The sequence below is a fragment of the Amia ocellicauda genome, chromosome 23, assembly GCF_036373705.1.
Source record: "Amia ocellicauda isolate fAmiCal2 chromosome 23, fAmiCal2.hap1, whole genome shotgun sequence".
NCBI classification, from domain to species: Eukaryota; Metazoa; Chordata; class Actinopteri; order Amiiformes; family Amiidae; genus Amia; species Amia ocellicauda.
In genome coordinates this window covers 12706736-12728641 of record NC_089872.1, presented here as the reverse complement: position 1 = coordinate 12728641, position 21906 = coordinate 12706736, and the positions used below count along the sequence as shown (strand labels likewise).

At 37.0% G+C, this 21906-nt stretch overlaps 2 protein-coding genes across 4 annotated transcripts; both read right to left on the bottom strand.

Moving 5' to 3' along the window:
• Positions 1–707: 707 nt before the first annotated feature.
• On the bottom strand, positions 708–9900 carry rab1ab (RAB1A, member RAS oncogene family b). The gene is made up of 6 exons (XM_066696497.1): positions 9721–9900; positions 3625–3697; positions 3187–3282; positions 2332–2427; positions 2029–2160; positions 708–1774 (listed from the first exon to the last, which is right to left on the bottom strand). The coding sequence occupies exons 1-6, from the start codon at positions 9741–9743 to the stop codon at positions 1577–1579; spliced, it is 618 nt and encodes a 205-aa protein (XP_066552594.1). The 5' UTR covers positions 9744–9900; the 3' UTR covers positions 708–1576.
• A 1435-nt stretch (positions 9901–11335) lies between these two features.
• On the bottom strand, positions 11336–21741 carry LOC136719152 (N(4)-(Beta-N-acetylglucosaminyl)-L-asparaginase). Of its 3 annotated transcripts, none has more exons than XM_066697001.1 (11): positions 21668–21741; positions 20653–20784; positions 20221–20359; positions 19377–19533; positions 17706–17751; positions 15904–15942; positions 15536–15624; positions 14640–14655; positions 14110–14177; positions 13041–13145; positions 11336–12021 (listed from the first exon to the last, which is right to left on the bottom strand). In XM_066697001.1, exons 2-11 carry the CDS (start codon positions 20759–20761, stop codon positions 11923–11925), a joined length of 867 nt encoding a protein of 288 aa, XP_066553098.1. In that variant the 5' UTR covers positions 20762–20784; positions 21668–21741; the 3' UTR covers positions 11336–11922. The 3 variants fall into 3 exon arrangements, with proteins under 3 accessions (XP_066553098.1, XP_066553099.1, XP_066553097.1); XM_066697002.1 differs by lacking the exon at positions 21668–21741 and adding an exon at positions 20932–20993; XM_066697000.1 differs by lacking the exon at positions 21668–21741 and having other exon boundaries at positions 20653–20920.
• Positions 21742–21906: the final 165 nt, after the last annotated feature.

Below are 21906 nucleotides of genomic sequence, written 5' to 3'. Positions count from 1 at the left end.
AAAAATCACTTTGATATATAGAAATTACAGACTTTTTAGCTCAATGCATGCGCATGTTAGTTTAAGTGCCTGTACAAATAACCACCCATCCCAAAACTCCCTCCCACCCCATAAACAAAAGAAATGTATGTCAAGTGAACCAGCTGCAGAATGGGATACATTTTTCTTTCACCTTTCTATAGTGATTAGAAGTTGAACAACCTTATCGTGCCAAATTCAATTTCTATGTTCCCTTGGGGGATTTAACACAGCAGTAGTTTTGGATGTGTTCATTTTAATAAGGCTAAATGTCTTCTGAAGTGACTTTTACAAACAAATGCATGCATGTGTATAATTTATATATATATATATACACACACACATACAGGTATTCATTGAAAACGGCACCCTCAAGTTCTAACTGGTGCATTGGATTAATCAAATTTTCATGGGACGTGCAATTTCAAAAACCTGAGCTGTGAAAAATGAGACTGGAAAAGCAGACATCCACCATTATTCATCCAACAATACCTGTAAATGAGGAGGGGGTAAATACTGCTGGAGCTGAAAGAACATTTCTTAGGAGTCGTCACCTCCTCCAGTGAAGGAGGCAAAAGACAGACATGTTGATAGCAATCTAACCCAATACAACTACATGCAATACTCGGGCATGACAACAGTGCTCATAAAGTAACAGAAAACCTAGCTATGAAGTGTTTTCCAGCTCATTTAAAACTGAATTCAGTTGCCTTTATTATGAAAAAGAACATAGTGTTTCATAAGCAATTCTTTCATTGCCACTTGCAATCAGGTGTCCACAGGTCATGGCCAATTGCAAACAGTCTAAATTACCGGTACAATATATTTGCCATATAAATGTAGAATAAATAATTAAAACACACAAAATGTATTCTACATATGCCACTAGAAATCGCAGACAATCGTTTCATTTTTATCATACAGTGTGGTAGGAATTCCAATAAGTACAATATTTATTAAACATTTCTTCAGTTGTTTAATGTTACATATTGTGCAACAAATTACAATAGTCTGCAGCCACAAATTATATGCAGAGATTATGAAGTTAAACTACTCAATCGGATAATGTAATTTATTCCATTTATCTCTCTATAGGACTAGCAAATCAGATCTTACATATATAACATTTCACTAGACTTTACTGATGCCATAGACAGTGAAACACTGTTGTGCTGTTGGTTGAAACGCAATGGCTGAACTTCATCTTCAGAGGAGGACCTAAATGGACGTCTAAACATGCCGATATAAACAAAAAAAAAACAAAAAAAGTTATTGAACCCAACCACAGAACAGTCCTGCAGAAGGAATGCAATGAGATTTACACACATTATTTATAAACCTGCACACAAAGGTTTAAAACAGTTCTGAAAATGAAGTTAGCGGTCTTGGATTGAGGGGATAAAAGCAGCCCAGAGGCTGACCGTTGGATTGCTGACCTTGTTTGGAGAATTTGTAGTAGTGCAGCTACATACAGTACAATTCAGGCAACTTTTATGTATTTTTTTCTCTTTTACTCTTGGGCTTATTAAATCAGATTTTGGGAGGGTGGAAGAGGGCCTTAGCAGCATCCTCCGGAGGATGGCTTGACCGGAGTGCTCTGGATTTTGACATTGGATTTCTCTGAGCCACCAGCCGTGGCCCCGGGGCCCATTCTCTTTTTAATCTCTGCAGCCATTGTCATGAAGGCCTGTTCTACGTTTGTCGCATTCTTCGCACTGGTTTCCAAAAAGGGGATACCCAGAGAATCTGCAAATTCCTGAGAACAGAGGCAAAAAGATGTACTTTAAGCACAGAATCACAAATATACCACTACACACACCTCCAAAAAATGTTACATGTTTTATCTGCATGATTTTATATCAAATGAATGTAACACTACATAAAACAAATCACACACTGACTATATTCATTGCTGGTTGGGAGCAAGCATTATCGAATATTTTTTGTACTTTATGTTCCTATTTATTGGTAAACTGGTGAAACTATTTTATTATTTTTTAAATCCCGTACCTTTGCCGTTGTGTAATCCACAACCTTCTTTGTAGTTAGGTCGCACTTGTTGCCTACCAATAACTTGTTAACATTTTCACTGGCGTAGCGATCTATCTCCTGTAGCCACTGTTTAACATTATTGAAAGACTCCTGGAAGAAAACATACCACAATTAGGGGAGAACAGTACAAAGGTAAACAAGTAACATTGGTCTTTCATTACATTTCTGTGAACAAAATAGACAACTGTATTTGATTAGTCACTTTTACATTCCATTTTATTTCAAGAAAGCACAATTTATGAAAAGCATCAAACAACTTACTTGGTCTGTAACATCATACACTACTATAATGCCATGTGCTCCTCTGTAGTAACTGGATGTGATCGTTCGAAACCTTTCCTGTCCGGCTGTGTCCCACTGTGAAGACAATCATGCATCAAGCAGTGCCACAGCTCGCAATACCTTAGCAGAGCAGTTTTTGAAAGCATATCAGGAAGCATTTCTTATACCCTAACAAGACCTTGGCTATAAAGATAATGTTATCATATACACGTAGCATTAACCTGTTCTAAGCTACCAGTGATGTTAAGAATTGACAGTACTGCGCTTGAAAGGAATATACATTTAAATATAACACTGATGTAATGTCACCATTTATGGTGAACAATGTCCTTTGTTCTGAAACTATTAAGCATGCAGGAAAATACACATTTGATGAACATTTGAAGAAACTGTCAAGGAAAAATTAATTCCGTACAACTGATTACTCACATCCAGAAACACTACAATTCCAAAGGCTGTTTTTATTATTTCTATCGAGATGAAAAATATATAAATATAACTGCCTCATGGGATTATGATAGAGTTCTACTTACTATACAAGCTGCTGAAGAAAAACTAAACAGTAGTACACAGTACTGCATTACTAATTTTTTTCATAGATCAAGCCTCCCACTACTTCATTCTCTTGCCCTACCTCCCTTTGCTATATTACTTTTTTTATACGTAATGTTTATTTATATGAAAATTTGTTACACAAAAATCAATACAATAATGCTTCTTATGGACAATGTGGATTCTACCTCACATTAATACATAAAAATAAAAATAAACTTCTCATGTTGAAGCTAATCTAGATAAACTTTCTATTAATCAATCGGGTAAACAGTCACTTACAATCTGAAGTTTGATCGTCTTTCCATCTAATTCTATAGTTCTTATTTTAAAGTCCACACCAATAGTGCTAATGTAGCTTTCTGTGTACGTGTCATCCTGTACAGGGGAAAACAAAGACAAAGATGTCTAATTAGTACGCTGAACATTTGAACACATTTTCTTGCCATTTACATATGGTGAATAAAATAAAATTAATAAAAAGCCTATTTTAGGACCAATCTTCTAACAGATAAAAATCATACATCCAACTGAAAAAATACCTGAGATTTACATAGTGAAAACAAATCCTTCTGAAAAAACAGATCTAATGCCCGTTTAACAGTTACAATGAAATGTCGTAACGGTCTGGTCTTTCATCTGTGTACATTCTACTGCATGTGACAGAGGCCCCAGAAAAGGGTCACGGATTTAACAGGCGTCAAAGAGACAGGAACTTACTGCAAACCGAAGGAGCAGGCAAGACTTTCCAACACCAGAGTCACCAATCAGAAGCAGCTTGAATAAATAGTCACTGAAACACAAATTACACACATTAAAATCATAACTCAGAAATTGCACGATTGCTTTGTTTATTCTTCGACTAACAAAAAGGTTCTCTTAGGGTGCTTTCATACCCATTTTATTATTAAATTTGTTTATGAAGACCAAATTTAGAATTCACTCTCAAATGAAAGTTTTCATCCAAGCAAGTCACTGATATCTTCGTTCTGAAGCCATGACTAGCATTCAATATAATCATAAAACACAGTTCCAGTTGCGTCTAACCTACTAGTACTACAGTATGACAGTTGGAGGTAACCTCCCTGCCCAAAAGCCAGGTTGGAAGTATTGCAGAGAAGCAATACGAGACAAAATGTGAGTCTTAGTCCCTTCCCTTACTATGCACTGAGGCAAAACTAATATTTTAGACGTTCCACACCTGCCAAGACGAAACAATGTTAGGTGTTAACTGAACTGAAATCCGAATTCCACTCCCCACTCGAGGAACAAGGTGTGATCAGGGCAGGATATCCTGCATTTGCCTGGGATCACAGAGTGCGAGATCATGCATTACAACTGGATCACAGGAGCCAACATTCAGAAACTGTAGTCTGTCGCAAAGAAGCTGACACATGCTCCCTCACATGTGGAGTGTATGATCATACAATTCAGCATGGATAACTGAGCCCTGCAAAATTAGCAAGGAGCAGTACAGCAACAGAGGTTTGGCTGCAAGGGATCACATGTGTAGCTTGGTCTTTAAGAGTACTATGCATTCAGTAAAGGTCAGAAAAAAAAACAAATAGCCCGCGGTGTTGGCGATATTGAAAAAGCCTGCAAAATGTGTCATCTGGCCAAAACATTTGTTGACAAGCCAAACAGTATGAGATGAATACACCTTAGTCAAACAATGAAAGGATTCAAACCTAAACTAACTTCAGACAGTCATTGTTTGAAACCTATATTCTGGTGCATCTAAAGAGTGCCTATCTTTGAAAAGACATATCAGGAGGAAATCTCTGTTCCCAGCACTTCCTGGCTGTCTAGGATCTGCCACATCACTGAGAGAGCTTAACACAGCACTGCCCTTCCTATTCAAGGCCGTCAAACTTGAACAGGTTCAAAGATCTCTCACAGATCTAATTTTAAAGAGAAATTCAGGATTAGGCTTTCATTTTTACATAAACTATTTATTGGCCTCCATTTTCTCACTTAAATTGTATAATGCCAGCAAAGCGTGTGGCAGTGGAATTTAAACAATCCCCCATGTAAGACATGTAAAAGTGAATATCTTTCTGCACTGAAGCAATCAATGGCAGACATTTAATTATATAAAGCAAAGGAATTATTTTAGTTTTAACTATAGAGATCTGTCCACATCAGGCAATAAAATAAAGCTGCCTAGTTAGCATCACCACTGTTATTCTGCAAAGTGGAAGCAGGCTACATACCCCACTATGAATATATCCAGAATGCTGTGACTTAGGGAGTTGAGTCGTGTTCCAGTTATGCCAATGAGTGGTTTCATTTCTAGAGAAATCTAAATCAATACCCTCAGCTTCACAACAAACAAATCTCTGCACATGTTACAGAACTAGAGGACAATTTATGTTAATATCTTTCCAAGTGAAAACATTTCTAAGGCAGAAAACAATTGTGATTTAAATCCTCAAGGATCAATGTATATGACAATCACCCAAGCTACTATGGTTGATATGTTGAATTGTTCTTGTAATTGTTCCTTAGTATAAAAAAATGTGTAGACAGTATTAGAAGTATTTGTGCTGAATGTGCTGAATAAAAATTAATTTACACAGTTCACATCCTTTTTATAGTTTATTCTTTTGATTCTAAGATCTTATACCAAAACTCTGCAGCAGCAGACCAAGAAAATCAAGGAGAGCTGTCAGTCATGTCCATTTCCTGCTGAGCACTGCGAGACACCCACACAGGTCATTTATTTTGGGTAACTAGTTTTCAAAACAGTGACAGAACCACTAAATTGGGGCTTTGTCTCATTTCAGAAAACCATAGAAGGAAAGAAAATCTTTAGCAGATTATCACAGGAAGATATTCAATTTTCTAGACAAGGGGTACTTGGAAACCCAATGGTTTGTTAAATTATATTGAGTAGCATTTTATGTTTTAGTTAAAGCCTACATCTGTTTAACAGGGTCACTGGATAGCCTAAATAAAATTGTGCATAAGGAAAAACCTATCTGGGGTATTGCAAGGTAACTACCCTTGATTAATTATGTATAGTTTACAACTAAATACTATTAACCTATACTAATACAAAATACAGTTTCTTGGTTTTAGTTGTATTGTTACAGTACACTTTGATAAAAGTAGTAAACACTGTTCAGAATGAACAGCTATGCTCATAATAAAACATCTGTAATGAGGTCAACTTGTTTGTAGGTTACTAATTAATTCAATTAAGTCAATCAGAAAACAGACCAATAGAAAACCAAGAGCAACGCAAGGACCTGAGCTGTGTGTGTTTATACCAAAGCCAAGGACACATATCACCTTGTCTGTATTTGTCAGTGGAATTTGGGGGATAAAATCTGATCAAAAGCAAAATACAAATATATTGCTTAATCTAAATATAAAATACTGCTACTGAATTATTTAAAATACTGCATCACATTAAACTAAAGCAAAAGGGGGTAATTAACAATTTAAGAAGATGTGACTGAATCAGATATTCTTCGAAAACAGGAAAAACCCTGCTAATCACAAGTTCCAGAGTACAGGGCACACTCTACAACTTGTGAATACAATTTAACAGTATAATAAACAGATAAAAAAAGGCTTTACTGATGCATTTTAGCATTTGCCTTGGACGGCACAAGTTAAAAGTGCTAAGATATAATCATTAACACTCCCCCCCCACTCTTATAATGAGCACCTTGCTCCGTCGGCATCTACCACACACAGCCAGCTCAGTCTACACCAGTACAAGTCCTCAGAGGTGATCACCTTGCAGTCTCCTAAACTACCCTTTCCACCTTCAGTGCACAGGAATCCAACCTGTAAAGCTACCAAATTAAAATAAAAAGCAATCAATAAAAAGCTGTGACATATAATGACTTATATAATGACCTATGCGAGCTGTAAATGAGAGTTTTATTAGCAAGCAAGAAAAAAGCATGCTCAAACCTGCTGTTATAGAATCTAATTATGCTGATATCTGTTAAAAGTTGAAAATAATTGAAAAGATCATGTTCAGTGGCTTAGGAAAATCTGACTTATTTTTCCCATCCTAACAAAGTCTAAATCAACAAAACAAAATGATAAATCCTTCACCATCAAAGCCTATTTTTTGGTCTTTGCAGTCCCATTTCTATATGGATCTTAAAGTACACTTTCATTTCCTATATTAAATCTTGTTATTCTCCACTGTACACAAATTTTCAGTATAATATTCCCATCTGTCCAACACACACAGAGTTTACAGAAAGTAAGAAAATAAGGGATTTTGATGTTACTGTAGGTTGATGTATCACAGTGCCTGCTCTCAATGGCCTAGGCTTTGCTTTTTGAACAATCTGATATTTACAACAATTCTTTTGTTTAACCGAACTAACGACTTGAGCCAAAAAAGATTACGGCAACTCACTCTACAAGAGGGGTGAAATAGCTGCTTTACTCAACACAGGCCAACTCAGTGTATTCGGAGAAAGGAAACAAGGCTATTAGAGTAAGCTCTTTACACATTCTTTCCCCAACTGAAAATACTTTTTAATACATCTTCCCCATCTCTCCTTAGCACTTACTATGAAAAAACACAAAAGGACACCAAAACAGAATCTACTGTAATTGACACAAACTTGCGAAAAATAACATTCTTTACTCTTTCACTGGTTCCAAATTCCTGTCATGCTCTCAATATTAAAGCACAAGGTGCTGATATCTGAGGAAAGCTACTCTTCCAAAAATGTGACAAATAAAACCTTTGTGCTTACACTCATTACACACATTATACATTTGTCAGGACATCTAAAGGGGAATTATAATCTCAAAATACTCTATAGATATGAAAAGTTGAAAAGGACTACACCTGAAAATACATTGAATTCCTTTATAACGTGTTGAAAAAGGTAGAGTCAAACATTAATTTAAACAATAGTGTGCAATCTACAAATGTATCAGTGGAGGACATGCAATGCTTGGATTCTTTTCAGCCCCAGGACTGATGTGCTGGTGACTCGTTGGCAATCTTAATCAATGTTAGAAGAGCAAAACTTGGTGCTGATGGTAATTCTGTATCCAGAGAAGATAATGGGTTTCATTAACTGTCCTTTAATAAAGGAATGTAACAAGTTTGCTATAGAAAGGGGAACATTGTTTGGGACTTCTGTGGCATAAACCGTAAAACTACTTTTAAACTAAAACATCTGACTGTAGGTTAAATGGCAGTACTGGATGAACTCCAAAGGGAAATTGTAAGAAATCATGGTCAAAGTAGGCAACACTGCTTTCAAAAACAACAGAGTACAAAAAAGGAAGACTGAATACTGATTTCTAAAGCTGCACCACTGTAGATTGTGACATCAAAAGAAACTTGAATTTATTACCCAGTGGAAACCAATCTCAAGAATGTTAGTCTGTTCCAGCTTAGAAATGTGAAAATGAAGAGAACAAAACGGTTTAAAACTTTGTATTAAAATAAGAGACATAACCAACATGTTAAAGAGTTACTGCTCGTCTTACCAGCAATAGGACTCTCTGGTTACTGTTACAAAACTGATGGGAACATGCAACACATACAAAAAGGCTCTGTTAGTGGCTCATTTGAATTAAGAGTACTATACTACTTTCTCTTTCGGATATGCAACCTACTACAAAAAATGAATTCTTACATGTTAAACAATAATGCTAAACATTTTCACATGGGGGATTGGAGGCATCCCATACCCTTCTCTATTTCAACAACGGCTGGGCTGTAACTTTAGCTACTGCGATGCCCAATACCTGCAAGACAGCGTGTAGATCACCCTAGAGCGGATTGCTTAAGACTGTGCAATGCATTTTGCAAGACCCATGTGACCCACACATGACTTCCTCGCAAAGGATGGGTGGCTCCTCATTAGACTTGTTGATGAACGGATCCTTACAAATGCGTTGGGAAACTGGTCAACGATTTTATTGTAATTCCTCACCCTACTTCAATGCCTCAATCAATTAAAATACCAGGTTCTGTTTAGCAAAGAATTGCACGGAGACCCAAATAATATGCATTTCGCGTGGTTTTTTCTCATAAACACGCATTAAGGTCTTGTCAGCGAAGTGCAAGCTTGATTTCTGGACCCTCCTCTTGCTGAGACCGGTGCACCTGACTTGCACATAAACGTACCCGTTATCTCCCTCATTTCATATGCAGACTTCAGGTTGATTTTTCAGATATTTTCACTCTTACGTAATATGAACCCATGTGTACAAATCTTTATTGAATGTCAAACCCGGAGGTCTAACTAGTCACCTTCGATAACAGCTTTAACTTATGCTGCTAATGTGAACCATATTAAATATCAGCACTAATAGTGGTGTATACACAATACTAAATGTAACATACAGCTTCACTCATATATAATGTATTTAATATATATATATATAAATAAAGATCACTGCTATGGAGGCTCCCAGATGTAGCTACAGGCCCGATAAGTTGTTCATTCTATTGTTGTGATCGGTGTCATTTTCTATTGTTTAAGGATTGATCCATCAACCTCAACCAGGTATATTATTTATGTAGGTTGTTATTTAATACGCAAACTGTCATCGTTTTACAGAGCCACGGTTAGTCGTTTGTTGAAAGCATATACTTCCAGAAAACGCGTTATAGAGCCACTAATATAAAGCATTAGAGCGGTTTTAAACTAGCGAATTACATTAATTATTACCTTTAGTCTAGGCATAGTTATATCGCCTTAAATATAACGGCCTGCGTAAACCTTCTTTTGTTTCTTTTAACAATCAACTTCTTTAACAACCGAGCACACACCACTGTGACAAACGACACAGCCATCCCCGGTACATTATACTTACTATTCGGGATTCATTGTTGACATGTCACTTTAAACCCCTGCTTCTTGGAAAATGGTGCTTCCCTGTGCCTTGTAGAACTTGAAATGTGAACTGTTTTTGTCAAATTAAAAGTAACTACTCCCAAAAACCCAAAGGCTAGTTGTCTCAAACCCAAAATGGCTGCCAGTCTAACCAGGAAATAGCAACTCCTCAAACAGAGGGCTTTGCACTAGCGTAAGCTATCTGCGACGCTCACTTTCATGGGAACTGTAGTCCAGTAAAACGTTTGCTGTTGTTTTTGCCGTTCAGACAAGGCATAACGAACTACAATACCCTTGTTACACTGTGCAGTTAGAGCATGCGCAATAGAACACCCCTACTTTTACACCACAGCTCGCCATCTCTAGCGCAACTCTGGTCCCTGTCAAAAAAGATTACGTCATCAGTGAAACGTGGCAGAGAGAGTCAAGACCGGCACGAGTGGATTAGGGTGGAATGGTGGTACAAAGTTCTTAAAATGCACCGAATAAAATGTGATTTAATCAATTACAGTTCAATTAGTCGTTATTATACTAGTCTTTCCAGGACTGACGTCTTTCACATGGATTGGCTACTATGCAGTTTCACCCGATTAGATCTGCCGGTAACAAACTAATAGCGTCTGTATTGTATATAATCGGATAAACATATGTTAACAGAAAAAATGCCAGCAATGATACATACTTTCTGTGTTAAATTGTGTGCAAGTTAACCCCTTCCTTAAAAATAAGCACTTTCAATATAACTTCTATTGAATGGAAATGTAATTATATAGCATCAGCTAATTAGTTATAGACTAGAGTCACTTCTATAAATTACAGTTGAAGGGTTGGGCAATAGCTAGTTTGTTAATTATATCACCGGCTTCACTCTTATTTTATTTTATTTTCAATCTAAAGCTGAAGCTGTCAAATAGTATAACACACTAGTGTGACCCTATTTAGGATGTTAATAACAGCTAGGTTATAGTCACCAGCTGTTTATCACAAATTCATATTCTTTAAAATTCAAGGTTGATTCAAATACATCCAGGCTTTAAAAAGACTGGTTGAAATAATAGAATATTTAAGAGTAAATCCAAGATCATGATCATTATTTAATTGAGGTATTCAAAATCCACCAAAGGCACACCTTTAAAGACAAAGCAGGATCATCAAACATGCAAGTGCACGTTTACACAAAGACTTGTGGATCTGTGTAACAAACAAACCCATATTACGAAAACCTTTTCAATGGTATGCTGAAAGAAATAATAAGTAGTTAAACCACTAGATGTTCTCTCTCATAGCTCACAAAAAAGTACAAAAGTATCTGCTGAATAAATATTTGAGATGGAGTGAATATTCTAATTTAGTCTGTTATATTTATTTATATTGTTCTGTTTATTATATTTATATAACTGTTGCTTCCATTTAATATTTTCAGTTATCACAGACAACATTCAGAGCCAATCCTGTAGCTCAGGTTGTGAAATTCAAGAGTCTGATTTTCATTTGCTTTGAGGAATAGGTTGAACAGCCAATTCACCAACTATGTACACATCATTTTGTATTTACATGATAACACCTTCATCCAGTCAGTGAATGACAAACAGAGATAAGATAGTGTTTGGTTGTTTATGTTACTGTTAATTCACAATGCATCACTGTTACAATGGAAACCAACTAATAACAATATTACATAACAAAATATGTCTGCTTTTAAATTCTACATTTTTTATGGGTTTGTGCATTGTTTTTGTGTTCTGAACAAATAGTACATTAGCATTTATGAAAAGTCCTGAAATCATAGAAATCACAAATTCTGTGTTTTGTGTTCAAAAACAATCAAATTCACACATTATTTGTGCTATAGACAAGAGACACAATAGCTTCAACTTTATATTTAATGCATTTTTCAAAGACTGCAATTAGATATATATTTTTTAGTATCAAAAATTACAGAAAACTATAAGGGCAAATAGTATAGCTCCATATAAAATCCTGTTTTGTCTGCAAGAATGTAAAGCACATAGTCTTTTTGACAGGTAGAGTTATTATTTTTCAAGATACTAAATTATGCAATATAAATTGTGTAATGATTATGTACTTAAAAGTCCCACGGTAGCTTGCAAAGCGTTTAATAGTGCAGGTTTAGTTTGTTTTCAGTTACTAAACACCTTTCATTGCATCAGCCTGTGGTGTGCTAGGAGATAGGCAGCTGAACACATTTATCAACAGTTTCCATTCCCTGGGTCCAGAAGGTATATGGAAATTCCACTGAAGAAGCTGCTCCAACTTCCCCCTGTAGGAAGTAAAGTAAGGCATCATTGTATAAGAACGGATACAGTGTCCAAAGACAATGGAGGCTTGGAGATTTCAGCAGCACTCCTGGGCTGTGACCAGAGGAAACTGAGAGGGTTTAATATCTGAGGCCAAACAGGGGTAAACTACCTCCGATCCCATTTTCCTGGGTAGAGAAAAATCCTGATTGTGGTCTTGTGGAAGCATGCATATTTCCGAAAAGAAATGGTTGGAAATCCAGACTAATGTGAATGTGAATACATTAAAATGTGAATGTGAATACATTAAAAATATTCATATTGCAAAACCTTTCATCCTCCAGAAGTCAAAGCGGCATATTATAAAGTACTTGACAGCCGAGCATCAGGGAAAGATTATATTTTAGACTTTTTGCTGATTAAACTTTCATTCACTAAACCCACTGAAGTTACTCCTCCCCGTAGTGGAGAGATGCTGTCTGTTTTCAGTTTGCCTCCTAGTACGCTTGACAATGGACAATATACAGACTGTGTGTGAATCCCCAGTTGTACCCAGCACCCAGCAGCTCACATTGTTGTTCCTCTGTGGACAGGGATGCTTGTGTTGCTACTTATTATCACATGGAAAACCCCTGCAGCTCTCTTTTCAAGCCATCTGACAGACAGACTTAAATCGCCGAAGTCAAAAATAATTAATTGATAGATTTTTGTTCACAATGCTGAATGTCTGTTTATTACACATCCCTTAAAAACACTGTATTGTCTTCACAAACAAACTAAAGAGCTCCCCACATGGCTATCAGGTTAGAGCACCAGTTGTCACTGTATTGCATTAGCAGTACTGGCTGGGAATCCTCAGTGAGATCTGTCTCGAGTTTTTAGGCAGGACGTATTGCTCACATTTTGTTTTCCTCACAGGGCTTCTCAGCAAAAAATGTTTCCTGTAGAACTTTTGCCTTAAGAATCGAAGGTCCGTACAGTTCAGTGAGAAGCATCGACTCCCACTGACTTGAATAAACAGGGGTGTTAATTAAACCTATACCTTCATGTTCATTGCCATCAGCCCCATTTCAAACATCTTCTCTGTTCCAATTCTTCTCACAATATCACAGAGGACAGTCTGGCACGCGGCAGCAGGAGTTAACCCCTACAAAGAGGTACATTTACAAAATAAACACTATAATAGTGGCTAATTCTTTGCTGTATTAAAGCTGTATTCTACAATGGACTGAAGTGAGAAAGAGGGGAGCATTGCAGTTTAATCCGATTTACAGGTCATGAAAGCTTGGTTTCTATGTTATACACCAGGGCTAATCAAAACAACATAAGTTTATTTTATCTGGTTTAGTCCCTGCTCCAAAACAACAACAAAACATTAAGGACAAAAAATACTCACTAAGCAGAGAGTCAGTACTATTCAGGGTTAATGCAAGATGACAGACAGTATTAGTCAGTGTCACTGTCTTTGACCTTGTATAAATAACGGTACCAGTATTACACTGATACAAGTTCAAAGATTTATAATAACAAATATGTTAAAAGCTCTACTGTTCCATGTGTGTATCCCTTAAAATCCAGTTCTGTAGTATTTCTGCAATTTCATAGTTACAGCAAGAATTGACAGCTTCCAGTAAAATCACACAGCAATATCAGAAATAACTTGTATACAGTTATTTCCATTGTATTAAAGTAGAAATTACAAAAATAAGAACTAACAAAGAATTTCAACATTAATATTTATTTTTAAATTAGATAAAACTCAACTCAAATTAGTAAACTCAACAGACACACTCACTCTCTGAGCTAACAGGCAGTTCATTAGACCTTGTAAATTAAAATGTCATTTTACATAAATGCCACTTTACATTTATTAGCCTCTCTGCACTCACTCAGCACAATTTGTTATCACTTTATTTGGAACAGGCAAGGAGGAGCTGGACTCCCTGCATTTATACAAAACACAACCACGGCCATTTTCCAATCAAGCAAAAGAACAGTCTCCTGTTCACATCAACAAACATGTCCTCCATGTTAAAGTGTCTTTTTTAGCTACTGTATATAGACTTTTATAGGAACAATATGTAAAGCAAATATAATGAAATAAGTTTTACCTGTTTCATCAGCTGGACAGCATGAAAACTAGGGCAGTGACACATAATTTTATCTCCATCGCCTGTAGCTGAAAAAACAACAAAAAGGGAGCTAATATAGACTGACACTGTCAATACAAAGAAAAATGCATTACGAATGTAGCAAAAACAAAACATAATAAATTACTATTTTGGAAAGTCATTTACTTAATATTTTTTGTAATACAATAGTATGTGAATGGTATGTACAGTTACTCTGAACCTTTAAACATAGATGATACATTTCTTATTGCTGTTTAGTGTTTTTAAATGCATTTGATTTGGACTTACATGACTTGCTTTCCTCTTTGTAGTGACTGATTGCAAAACAGAGTAACTAATACACTTGGGCAGCCTAATGCACAGCATGTCTGCATACATGAGAAGCTCTAACTATTTTATATACAGTGGCTAAAACATAGCAGAACGTATCTGTTGTCTCAGTTATACATCCTGAGGAAGGAAATACTTGAAAGTAAAAACAAACAAGAATGATAATTAGTTTCACAAACCTGCTGCAGCCCCAACCTGCAAGAAAGCAAAATTAAAAACATGTTTTAAAATGTATTTTAAAGATCAATTTTCACTAACAAACACAAGCCTATTGCTGATTTAAAACATGTCACATTTCAATTATAACCATGGATTTTTTTAGGTTAGTTTAGATTATATTCTTTGAAAACTAAAATGTAACTATTTAGGTTAGAGTTTTGCATTCATTTCCATAAGTGGCCAACTATGTTCTACATAGTCAGTTCTATATAAGGTTTACCTGTATATGCTATATGGCACAGTAAATATTACATTTTAGATCATATTATAGACTCATTCAAATCAGAAATACATTATATTTATGTAGATTATGTGTTTTTAAATGATAAACCTTGAATTTCTGATTTTAAAAATGAATACAAATTTGCTCAGGTAAATTTTCGAATTAATACATGAATTGGGAACTGGAGCAAAAATATATGAGAATGGTGTAAATGTTTTATTTGCTTCTAGGCTGTGCTTATGTGATCCCTCAAGAAAATCAGGTCAGTAGAAACTGTTTCTAGGTTACTTGGTTAACTCCATATAAGCATGCAAGTTTGTGTGGAGCAGCAAGATGAGTTATTTATGTGACATGGTCTCCCAAGATCTTCTCAGTGCTCTTCATAATTCCTTATACAAACAGTGCCCTAGAAAAATAACAAGTAAAATGACAAGTCCAGGGAATATTAATAGATAGTTTGGCTATTGGCTGACCTTAAACATTCCAAACTAATGGTATAAGGAATAACATACTTAAAGAAAATTAATTTTGTGTCTTCCCATTCTATATATGTGTGACGTTTAAATCAAATAGGCAACAGAAATGACAAAATTCAAACATAACAGAAGTTCACAGAGACTGGGGCACACTTGCCGTGTTGTCAGCGTATAGGCCACAGCCAGGCAGCGGAGAGTCCCCAACCCTCCCAGGGGATTTAAATGGCGCTCCTGAGGTAGACACACCTGTCCAACAATACTGATGTTACTGCAAGGCCAACTGACTGAACACTACAAAACTGAACATCTGAACCAAAGTAATTGATCGTTTGATTGGCTTTGCATAGTTTGCAATAATAGCAGTAGATGTCACTCAATGGAAAGAAGATAAAGACTGAAGACAATGCCATAGACCCTCCAACCAACAAAATCTTTAATTTGCTCCATCCTAGATGCAGCACTCCAGGTCTCACAAGACCCCCTCAAATAATATGAAAGAAAGTAGTTTATTTAAAGCACACTTGCCTACAGTAATGTTTCCCTGAAGATCCAAGACAATCAGACCTGATAGTGGGACAGAAACAAAAACACTCTAAATTTGTCATAGAAACAATCATTATGTAATTAGAAAATACACTCACCTAAAGGATTATTAGGAACACCATACTAATACTGTGTTTGACCCCCTTTCGCCTTCAGAACTGCCTTAATTTTACGTGGCATTGATTCAACAAGGTGCTGAAAGCATTCTTTAGAAATGTTGGCCCATATTGATAGGATAGCATCTTGCAGTTGATGGAGATTTGTGGGATGCACATCCAGGGCACGAAGCTCCCGTTCCACCACATCCCAAAGATGCTCTATTGGGTTGAGATCTGGTGACTGTGGGGGCCAGTTTAGTACAGTGAACTCATTGTCATGTTCAAGAAACCAATTTGAAATGATTCGACCTTTGTGACATGGTGCATTATCCTGCTGGAAGTAGCCATCAGAGGATGGGTACATGGTGGTCATAAAGGGATGGACATGGTCAGAAACAATGCTCAGGTAGGCCGTGGCATTTAAACGATGCCCAATTGGCACTAAGGGGCCTAAAGTGTGCCAAGAAAACATCCCCCACACCATTACACCACCACCACCAGCCTGCGCAGTGGTAACAAGGCATGATGGATCCATGTTCTCATTCTGTTTACGCCAAATTCTGACTCTACCATCTGAATGTCTCAACAGAAATCGAGACTCATCAGACCAGGCAACATTTTTCCGGTCTTCAACTGTCCAATTTTGGTGAGCTTGTGCAAATTGTAGCCTCTTTTTCCTATTTGTAGTGGAGATGAGTGGTACCCGGTGGGGTCTTCTGCTGTTGTAGTCCATCCGCCTCAAGGTTGTACGTGTTGTGGCTTCACAATTGCTTTGCTGCATACCTCGGTTGTAACGAGTGCTTATTTCAGTCAAAGTTGCTCTTCTATCAGCTTGAATCAGTCGGCCCATTCTCCTCTGACCTCTAGCATCAACAAGGCATTTTCGCCCACAGGACTGCCGCATACTGGATGTTTTTCCCTTTTCACACCATTCTTTGTAAACCCTAGAAATGGTTGTGCGTGAAAATCCCAGTAACTGAGCAGATTGTGAAATACTCAGACCGGCCCCTCTGGTACCAACAACCATGCCACGCTCAAAATTGCTTAAATCACCTTTCTTTCCAATTCAGACATTCAGTTTGGAGTTCAGGAGATTGTCTTGACCAGGACCACACCCCTAAATGCATTGAAGCAACTGCCATGTGATTGGTTGGTTAGATAATTTCATTAATGAGAAATTGAACAGGTGTTCCTAATAATCCTTTAGGTGAGTGTATATGCTGTTTTATTCTAAAATGAAAGCTGGGAAACTGTAGTACCTGGACAGTAGGGGTAGAAGGAGAGTGTAATGGGAAGCACAGGTGGTGGTTAACTCAGACCGTAATCCACAGTGCCCAGTGTGACAAAACTGTTCAGTGAGGTATTCCTATTCCTTTTTATAATATTGTGTCACATTAAGAAGACTCTAAAACTAGCTGTCAAGGATGTCCACTTAGATCTTAAAATCTGATAAGATATTAAAGGCTTCAGCTCCCTCATGTGGATTTAATATTTAACTACAGAGCTCAGGATATTATCTCACTTGCTTCTTAAAAGATAGACACCATAACAATAATACATAAATTACAACTACATACATAAAACAGTAATAAAATAACATTTCTTAATAATATACTTATTTAAAGCATTTTGATACACTGTCACTATCTAATATTTAATCTATTTAACTCAATATTTAATTCTTACCTAATGTGTCATGTCCTTTAATATGTTTCTTCTTTTCCAAAAATTCCTTAGGACACACACAAAAAAATGTAAGAATACTTGAATACAAAAATAAAGTAATACATACAATAAAAATCTAGTAACCATATTATACAGAAATGTTATCTGATATCACTTGGGATGTACAGTTCTTACAGTACTAACTGGCGGTAATTTACCTTTGAAGCTTCAACAGAACAGCAGTATCAGCGATGTTTCACTCACAAACTCTGCCTAAATGAGCCTTTACTACTACAAATTATGTCTCAGACACAAAACGCTTTCTTAACTGATCCGATTAAAATAAAAATACATGAATTTCTTGTAACTGCTGCTACCTGACATATTGTAATATCATTTGCAGTGTTTATTTACAGAGCAACTTTTAATCTGATGTACCACTGACATCAAAAGCATTTTGCAGGAATCCTGGGGACGAAAAATGTAAAAACCAGTAAGTATAGACATCAGTTTTGGGGGACGGACTGTTGCTGTTATTGTCATTTGTGATTGTAATTCAGGAAGTCATTGTAGGTCCTCCTATTGTTCAGCCAGACATCTGTGACAATGCAACATGAACGACATAGATATCATTTTACAGCACTTGCTCTATCAGACTCTATCAGTAGCTCAGATACTCTTCCTTTGTGATAATTGAATCATCTGTCTCAAACTTTGCTACTTAGCATCACTATCAGATTGCAGACTCCAGGAATGCTGTGTTCATTTTTTGTACCAGGCACTTCATTTCACTTTGATTGCGGGACTGTTTTTGTCCTTGTAATATTGCTTCTTTGTTGTGGGCTGATGGTGATGATAAACAGTACTGTGCAAAAGTTTTAGGCAGGTATGAAAAAATGCTGTGAAGTAAGAATGATTTCAGAAATAGACATGTTTACAGATTATATTTATCAATTACCTAAATGCAAAGTGAGTGAACAGAAAATCTAAATCAAATCCATATTGAACAAACTGCGATGCACTGTGTGTTCTGACACCTTTCTATCAGAACCAGCATTCACTTTTTCAGCAATTTGAGCTACAGTAGGTCTGTTGGATCGGACCACACGGGCCAGCCTTCGCTCCCCACGTGCATCAGTGAGCCTCAGTTCACCGCTTTTCCTTCCTTGGACCACTTTTGATAGGTACTGACCACCCCACAAGAGCTGCAGTTTTGGAGATGCTCTGACCCAGTCGTCTAGCCATCACAATTTGGCCCTTGTCACAGTCGCTCAGATCCTTACGCTTGCCCATTTTTCCTACTTCTAACACATCAACTTTGAGGACAAAATGTTCACTTGCTGCCTAATATATCCCACCCACTGACAGGTGCCATGATAACGAGATTATCAGTGTTATTCACTTCACCTGTCTGTGGTCATAATGTTATGGCTGATCGGTGTATATATACACATAATACAGGCAAATATATTTTCCAAGTAAAATCTCATGTTGTTCAGGTTTAAATCAAGACAAATCCTTTCTAAACATCAGCTGTTGCACATACCAGGGTGAATAACTCCTCAGTTAAAGCTTTCTTGTGTGCCCAAGTGTGATTGTTTATGAATACTGTATTTGCATGAATAGTAAGCGGCCTGTGTAAGCTGTGCCACAAATCTATAATTCAGTAGTAGGAGTGGAAGGAAGGGATACCTGATAAGCAGCAGTTGCTTGTGGAGTCAGCATGCTGTCATTGTCCTCCACAGTGAAGCCCTGTTCACAGGCGAAGGCCACGCCCCCGTCTCCCACCAGCAGGCTGTGATCGCTCCTGTCCATGACTCTGCGTGCCACCCTCAATGGAGTCCCCACACTGCGGCAGAGCAAAGGCAGTCAACAGCCAACAGCTACAGACACTCTGCCCTGCCACATGTGTATGGCTTTCCCAACCAAAAACTGTTTACAATACTTCTGTAAAAGGCGGTATCTACAGTGGCTTGTCCTGTGCTGCCAGAGTATTGGTTTACAGAAAAGGACTGAGCAACCAAGCTTCTTGGTTTTGTTTTCTTAAAATGTGTAGGTCCATTTGTTTTGTTTTTTAGACCTATTTGATAAGGTGTTGCAAAACTAAACAATAAAGATATGTTTAATTAGAGTGTTAAATCATGCTTTTGCTGCCACCTGGCTACACCCTCCTCTGAGGAAGAAAACTGTAGTGCTCCTGGTAAACTCAAGAGAGTGCCAGTGAGCTGGTGTGTGATAAAGCATTACTAGTTCCTCCTTCCTGTGAGCCAGCAAGATGCACCAACTTCCTTTGTATATTATTAAAGGTAAGCAGCAAAATGTTTTGTTGTAGGTGAGACCTAGGCATGAGCAGACTGGCAGCATTTGAGCCCCTGGAAACCCTTCCAGCAAACCTTTTAGCCAATATTACGTATTCGATTGTTTGTGTTTTTACAAGATGCAAGATGGATCTCATCAGTATCTTGTCAGTATAATAACTGTGTGCTTGTTAAGAGCAATCAGTGGTGATTTTGTGAAGTGGTTTGCTTGCTCTTACCCATGCAGGGCTGCCACTGCTCCAAAGCGACCTGCAGCCCCCTCCATCAGGGCAGCGTCACACTGGACTAGCCCAGCACTGTTGGGGTAGCCTCCTCTTCCCACAATATACTGGCCTGTCTCTCTGTCGTTTTCGATATCTGTAAAAGGCACAGGCTATTATGCATGCTCATAGCACATCTAATAAAAACAAAACAACAAAAATATGATTTAGGTTGGAAGTCTATTTCTTAAAAAATAATTGAAAACAATATATAAATAATTCTATATCTCACAAATGTGTAGAGCAACTGTGGGGCAAAATCAGAACACATCAGACATGGTAATTGCCTTATTACATGTAAAAAACTGTAATTGTTGTTTTTTGTATCTTTTATTTTAGAACAGCAACTAAGATGAGCGTTAATGCTGTTGAATGTTGATTGCTATTCACCTGCCATGGCTTCTTCCACACAGTCAGTGGCGTGCTCTCCTATCTCAACCAGAGATCTAATCTTCTGAACAGCCGGCATTGAGAATGCCCAGGTACCTAAAGCAGCCATTCCTTCAGAGATCACCAGCGTTCCTTAAGTAACAAATAAAAGGAGCTTCATCCATTGCTTGAAAGCAAGAAGACAATTATTTTAGAATACATTAATTTGCTGCGTTGTGTCCTCTTTCAACTCATTAATTCTACATTAACATTCAATATAAATATTCTAGAATTTCATACCCAGAGAAATTATTGGTCGGTCCCCTTCCTGCGCTAAGCACAGTTGTCAAAAGGAAGTAAATTAGACTCCATTTTATCTTGCATAATGTGTGCTAGTATGGTCTAGCCCAGTTGAAAGTTAATGATTAGTAACCCGTCTTACTAGCTGAAGGATTTAAACTTGTGGTATTTCTTTAATGTGTAAAATCACTCAAACAGACTGGGCATTGAGTCTAGGTAAATCTAGTAAATCTTATTCTCACACATTACAGGCCTATATATATATAAATATATACACACTTGCTTATATATATATATATATATATATATATATATATATATATATATATATATATATATATATATATATATAAGCAAGTGTAAACATTTTAGAAGGCCTTCACTTCATCCAGCTGTTGATCGATATAGGCTGATGGTAGTGGTGACAGTGATGCTGTAATTCGTTCATGTTACCGTTTTAAAATGCTATTATCCCAAATAAATCACAATAATATCAGAAAACCTGCTTTCCCTTAAGATATTTTCAAAAAATCTAGAACATCAACTAAACTCGTAAACACAAAATATGTATTATCTCTAAGGGCTCCCTTCATTACAATTTACTACTATGTTTGATCATAAACAACACGATTTTGAGTGTATAGCTGCATTTAATTATTATCAGCACTGAAGTCATAGATATTTGTATTTGTATTTTTCATTACAGTTCTTCCTGTATCAAACAAAAAACACACACCCTTTTTTCCCCTCGGAACCGACACGGTCTTTCTTGCTCATTGAAAAAAACACACCTAGCTTGAGCCTCAACGTAGAATCGTAAGATTTGATTGGCTACGAAACGCTGTCAATTTCCCTCTTCTTCCAATACGACCGAGCGTTACCGCGACTGAGCCACATGATTGGAGGAGCTTGGTGTCTGTATTCAGATGGGCGGGCTTAAGCGGAGAAGGTCGGGTCACATGTCAGATATACCGG

Coding starts and splice junctions, on each gene's coding strand:
- rab1ab (XM_066696497.1), bottom strand. CDS start 9,743: ATGTCAACAATGAATCCCGAATA. Junction 2,428..3,186: donor AGACGATCAAACTTCAGATT/GTAAGTGACTGT, acceptor TTGTCTTCACAG/TGGGACACAGCCGGACAGGA. Junction 2,161..2,331: donor TGTATGATGTTACAGACCAA/GTAAGTTGTTTG, acceptor GTTTTCTTCCAG/GAGTCTTTCAATAATGTTAA.
- LOC136719152 (XM_066697001.1), bottom strand. CDS start 20,761: ATGGCTGCTTTAGGTACCTGGGCATTCTCAATGCCGGCTGTTCAGAAG. Junction 20,360..20,652: donor TGTGGAAGAAGCCATGGCAG/GTGAATAGCAAT, acceptor TGCCTTTTACAG/ATATCGAAAACGACAGAGAG. Junction 17,752..19,376: donor AAGCAACTGCTGCTTATCAG/GTATCCCTTCCT, acceptor GTGTGTCCTAAG/GAATTTTTGGAAAAGAAGAA.